The sequence below is a fragment of the Ruditapes philippinarum genome, unplaced genomic scaffold, assembly GCF_026571515.1.
Source record: "Ruditapes philippinarum isolate M1 unplaced genomic scaffold, ASM2657151v2 ctg411_1_1_1_1, whole genome shotgun sequence".
In the NCBI taxonomy this organism is placed as follows: domain Eukaryota; kingdom Metazoa; phylum Mollusca; class Bivalvia; order Venerida; family Veneridae; genus Ruditapes; species Ruditapes philippinarum.
In genome coordinates, this window is record NW_026854764.1 from 112,703 (window position 1) to 118,177 (window position 5,475).

General features: G+C 35.9%; 1 protein-coding gene across 1 annotated transcript; it reads left to right on the forward strand.

The window, feature by feature from the left end:
• Positions 1 to 3,923: 3,923 nt before the first annotated feature.
• Positions 3,924 to 5,475, forward strand: LOC132740986 (glucose dehydrogenase [FAD, quinone]-like). The gene is made up of 2 exons (XM_060729059.1): positions 3,924 to 5,365; positions 5,421 to 5,475. The coding sequence occupies exons 1-2, from the start codon at positions 3,924 to 3,926 to the stop codon at positions 5,473 to 5,475; spliced, it is 1,497 nt and encodes a 498-aa protein (XP_060585042.1).

Below are 5,475 nucleotides of genomic sequence, written 5' to 3' on the forward strand. Positions count from 1 at the left end.
CCAAATATCATCAAAGTACGGTGGCACAAAGGTGACATGTGTGTGTGTTTTTATCTATCTCGTGCGCACGAGATACTTTGTCGTGGCACGAGTTACTAAGTCGTGGCCATGAGATTGTTAAGTCGTGGGAACGAGATACTATGTCGTGGCCACGAGATAATGAAGTCGTCCATGGGAACGAGATACTATGTAGAGGTCTACTGAGATAACTTAGTCGTGCGCACGAGATGATTAACCAATCAGATTACACTATATATACTCAAAATCACTAATTCCGCGTCTTCACTTATTTCACGGTAATGGCATATTTTCATGTGACCAGTGTTAAAATTGGTCAAAATTGACATATTTTATTCATACACCCAAACAACAAAGTTTTTGTGCAAAATATTTTAAATCTCTAGATTTTTCGTAAAACAGAACAACATTTTACCTATTTCTGCAAAAAGCAATAATAGTCCATTAAATATGTGCATATGTCTGAAACAATCATCTTTTTCTAAATGTTCTTGTTTGTTGAAAAAAATAAATTTTGAGTTACAAAGTAAGGATAATTTTAATATTTAAATCAAGTAAAATAACATGTAGAAACTTTATCTGAAGCATGAAAAAACTGAAACGTAACACCATTTCCGCGATTTAAATGATGAAATACTGTTTTCAAAATGGCCGACGTATGGTTTACGCTTGGTACTTTAAAATTGACTTTGACTGAATATATTGTTGTTTCCTTGTGCCATACAGCAGAAAATACCTTTATGTTATAGCTTTTGACACTTTTTGTACCATAAGTTTCATTTGTTGTTTTCTTTCTGGTTTCAAAGCGTTAAATACCGTGAACTAAGAGGAGCCCAGTATACGAGAGGTTATCCAAAAATTCGTGAACTTTCTTTGTTGCGTAAAATGTAGTTGATTTTTTGTACCATGAGTTTCATTTGTTGTCTTTCTGGTTTCAATGAACGAAGAGGAGCACGGTATACGAGGGGTTATCCAAAAATTCGTGAACTTTCTTTGTAAAATGTAGTTGAGATATTGATTTGAAATTCTTACACTGCTTAGAAGAAACAATAACAAATAACCACAGAAAAATTCATGTTAGTAGCTTTTTATATAACATTATATTACAACAATATTCAATTTTACATAAACACAGGTCGGCGACAGCGGCGCACTCCAAACAGTTATTGACGTCAACGTCATAATATTAACGTATACAACTTGGGCTTCAACGTTACGCAGTCAGTGACCGTTACTGCTTCTCAAAGTAATGTCCATTACTATTTTTTTATGCCACTTAAACACTAATGATCGTGAAACTTTATTTTCTCTGTTTGCTTACTGATTTTTTTTTTTTCAAATGTTTTTGTAGGTGTCTTCCCAAATTACAACAAATTTTTATGATCCCGCAATTTTATAATTTCTGCGTGTCCGTCATTTTCCCGTTGTGAACAATATCAGAGTCTGGCGTTTCTAGCGATTTCAACAAAAAATAACGGAAATGACGTCCGTGGTTACGACTTAGTAACTCGTGGCCACGACATAGTAGCTCGTGCGCACGAGATAAATAAAAACACACACATGTCACATTTGTGCAACCGTAAATTCCGTGCTACGGGACGTAGGCAGATGTGCCGTTGATGAGAATGTGCAGGTCCATTTCAAGATTGTGTACACATTTTGACGTTGCCCAGTCTAAAAGACTGTTAAGCTGTTAGAAAAAAAACATTGCTTAAAGTAAAACTTGATGATAACTCTTCAAACACTGGACAAAAGTTGGACAAAATCAAACGAGCCTGTGACATTTTGAATTTTATCTTGTTTGGGCTATTTTATGTTGTTCTTAACATTTTCAATTAATCATTTCGTATACATCATATATAGAACTTACAAAACGTGCTACGAAATATAGATCCAGTATAATAAAAAGCCATAAGTTTCTACAACATCTGTAGACCGCGTACTTCACTTTCCGTGGAAAAGTTTGGAAACGTGAACGCTTAAGAAGCCATGTCAGAAGTAATACCGTAATCATATTCAGCGTTATCAAACATTTTAGTTAATTAATGTGCACTGAACCACATACTGGCTACACCTACTGCATGCATTCAGTGGACCAACTCATACGACAACTCTGCATTTCATTCTGGATTAGATATCAAGAGTTATCTTTACATTTTGTTATCAAGAAGACAACTTTGATTATTGATAACCGTAACTTTACTAAATTGCTGATAACCCACAAACTACATCAAGTAAACAGTCATAAATTTGATTGAACCCCACGAGGGATTATCCAAAAGTATTGTCACTGCCTCAATTACACAAAAACATGTATTTACGATGTACTAACAAATAAATTTCAATATGATTTCAATTACATTTAAAAGTTGACGCGCAGTAAATGAATGCCCGCTGAAAAAAAAGCATGTTAAAAGTTTGGGGGGACCGTACCATTTGCTTCAAAATCGGGAAATAACCTTCACGAGAGATGGAAAACGTATATTTAATATATAACCAAAAAACTGTAAACAGAGGACATGTCTATAGATGGTATGAACGTTTTCAAGAGGGACGAGTCACTGGATGCTCGTCCAAGAACGGACGGGCTATCAACACGAACGGATGGGAACTGTTTCCGACTCCATTGAATAGGATATAGCCGCGTGACCATATTTGAGATCTGTCTGAACATATATTTATATAGGCTTAAATTACGGTAGAGTGTCAAGCGCATTCTTTCATGATTCTTGAAGAGACATGTTAGTTAATGCTAGGTGGATGCCAGGTTTCTTAACGATAAAACAACTCGCGTTGGACGTTATTTAGAAAAGTACTTACATTGCGATAATGTTATTTTTGTATGGTTACGTCGTTTCTTTGGTCGCTGATGTGCTTTATGTACCTGTTGTTTATGATTTATTTGGTTTTTGTACACCAATCTTATAACGATATTTTATGATACACAGTTCCTAGTTCTTACATCCATAACTTTATATGTCGCTTTTATTTTGACATCACTGAAGTCTCTTAAGCTTCACTCTTTCATATGTATATCAACCTTGGTTGTTTCTAACGCACGAGTTATTAAACGTAGTAACACCACTTTTGGACCACCCCCTCGTATGAGTGTCATTTTACCAAACGAGAAAAGGGTATAATCTATATCACTATGTGATACAAAACGTTTTGACAAATAAAGTATTCACGATTTTAAACAAATCTCTCGGAGTGGAATCTTCTAAATTATATATAATGAATGTCATCTACATTATCATAATTTTGTCAAAATGTGAGTTTTACAAATGTGCATTGACCTGTCCTAGTCTGCTTATATACGAACTACATGTACTTTAAATATCTAATTTATCAGTTAAACTTGACACAGATTTTTTTTGTATTTGTAGCTCAGCCCTTAATGTTATTTATTTAGGTACGAATTACTAGCATGAAGTGCAGAAGCATATACATTGTATTTTGAATATCATTCCATAACGCTGAGATATTCTTAAATACTAATAAGTACATGAACTTGGTCATACAGTTTCATGATATGGGGAGCTAGTTAAATATAATTATATCCACCCAGTTATCATGTAAGATTCGCTCAATATGTTGATATTTCACATCTGATCATAGTACGGGAATGCATCTTTAATTAAAGTGCGGAATTATTTTCACCTGATTATAAAGTGTAATCGGATATAGCAACACGTAATGAAATAGTGGCATTAGGTAGTTGTTGGAATGGTATGCATGCCAACAGAGGATATTTCTTTAAAAAGCTGACATTATAATTATGAGTATAAGATTTAATGCTTATTAAGCATTTTATAAATGCACTACAAGACATTTTCTTAGCAATTCAAGTTACCGTCGAATGAATAACATTTTTAAACTTATTTCTTTCCGTTGTAAACGTTGGAATGGCTAACAAGTTAATAACACTATCGGTCACTGTCATCGCCATTTTATACATGCTGATATGTAGAACAAGCGTTTTATTTGACCAAAGAGATATATTATGTGATATCATTGATGACGAATATGATTATGTTGTTGTCGGTGGCGGTACAGCAGGTTCAGTTGTGGCAGCAAGACTTGCCGAAGACAGGGAAAATAGAGTTCTTCTGCTTGAGGCTGGCGGATTTTATGACGAATCATGGATGTTTTCCATCTTAGCACTTTGGCCAATGCTACAGAAAGGACAACATGACTGGGCATATTATACAGAACCTCAAAGATATTCACATTTTGGATTCAAAGACAATCTCTCGTATTGGCCACGTGGCCGTGTTCTTGGAGGCTCGGGTATGATCAACGGTGCTCAATACACACGAGGCAGCCGTTACGATTTTGACGAATGGGCTGCTAATGGTTGTGAGGGCTGGGGTTATAAAGATGTCCTTCCATACTTCCTGAAAGCAGAAGACATCCAAATTGATAATCTGAAGACATCAAAATATCACAAGGAAGGCGGTCCGATGGCTGTCTCCGAAAGTGTTGCGACATCGCTGGCGAATTTGTATATGAAAGCCGGACAAGAACTGGGATATAACATCACAGATTACAACGGTGGAGAACATATAGGATTTAATAAAATACAAATCAACTCGAGGGGAGGTACGAGAGAATCATCAGCGGTCGCTTACCTTGGACGTCCGCGTAAAAAGGAAAACCTCGATATTTCTATCAACTCGTTTGTTACTAAGTTGGCAATTACAGACAAAACGGCTACCGGTGTATATTACGTCCGAAACAATAGGAAATATTTCGTTCGAGCTAAAAAGGAAATAATAATTTCTGCCGGCTCCGTGAATTCACCCCAATTACTTATGCTTTCGGGGATTGGACCTAAAGAACATCTCGAAGAGATGGGTATTCCGTCAGTTGCAGATTTACCGGTTGGATTAAATCTCCAAGATCATCAAGTATTTTTACTTCATTCCCGAATAAACAGGTCAATAAATTTATCACCGTCATCGTTTACCTCTCCATGGGCACTGATGCAGTATTATGCATTTGGGTCAGGACCTCTTGCTTGCAACGGCGGAGAAGGCTCTGCTTTTGTGAATATTGATAACAAAGTGCAAGAAATGTCCTATCCTGATCTTCAAATGGTGATATACAGTTATATTATTCCTTTTACAAAGCTCGATGTTAAAGATAATGTGAGAAAAGATTTTGAAGCAATGGACGAAAACGTTAATGGATTTACCTTTGGTGTAATAAACACTCATCCAAAGAGTCGTGGAATTCTTAAGCTCCGTAGCAATGATCCATTTGATTATCCCATCTTAGATCCACAATACCTACAGGAACAAACAGATATAGATGACTTCATAGCTGGAATAAGAATATGGGAGAAGTATATTGAAACTCCTACTATGAAGAAACTAGGCGCTAGTGTTAATGATATGAAGAAATCGTTCTGTTCGCAACACGAGTTTCGCTCTGATGCTTACTGGGAATGTCTAA

Excerpts from the sequence above, each read along its gene's own strand:
- LOC132740986 (XM_060729059.1), top strand. The coding sequence starts at position 3,924 with ATGGCTAACAAGTTAATAACACTATCGGTCACTGTCATCGCCATTTTA. Across the intron at positions 5,366-5,420 it reads GGAATAAGAATATGGGAGAA|AAATCGTTCTGTTCGCAACA; the intron begins GTATATTGAAAC and ends AATGATATGAAG.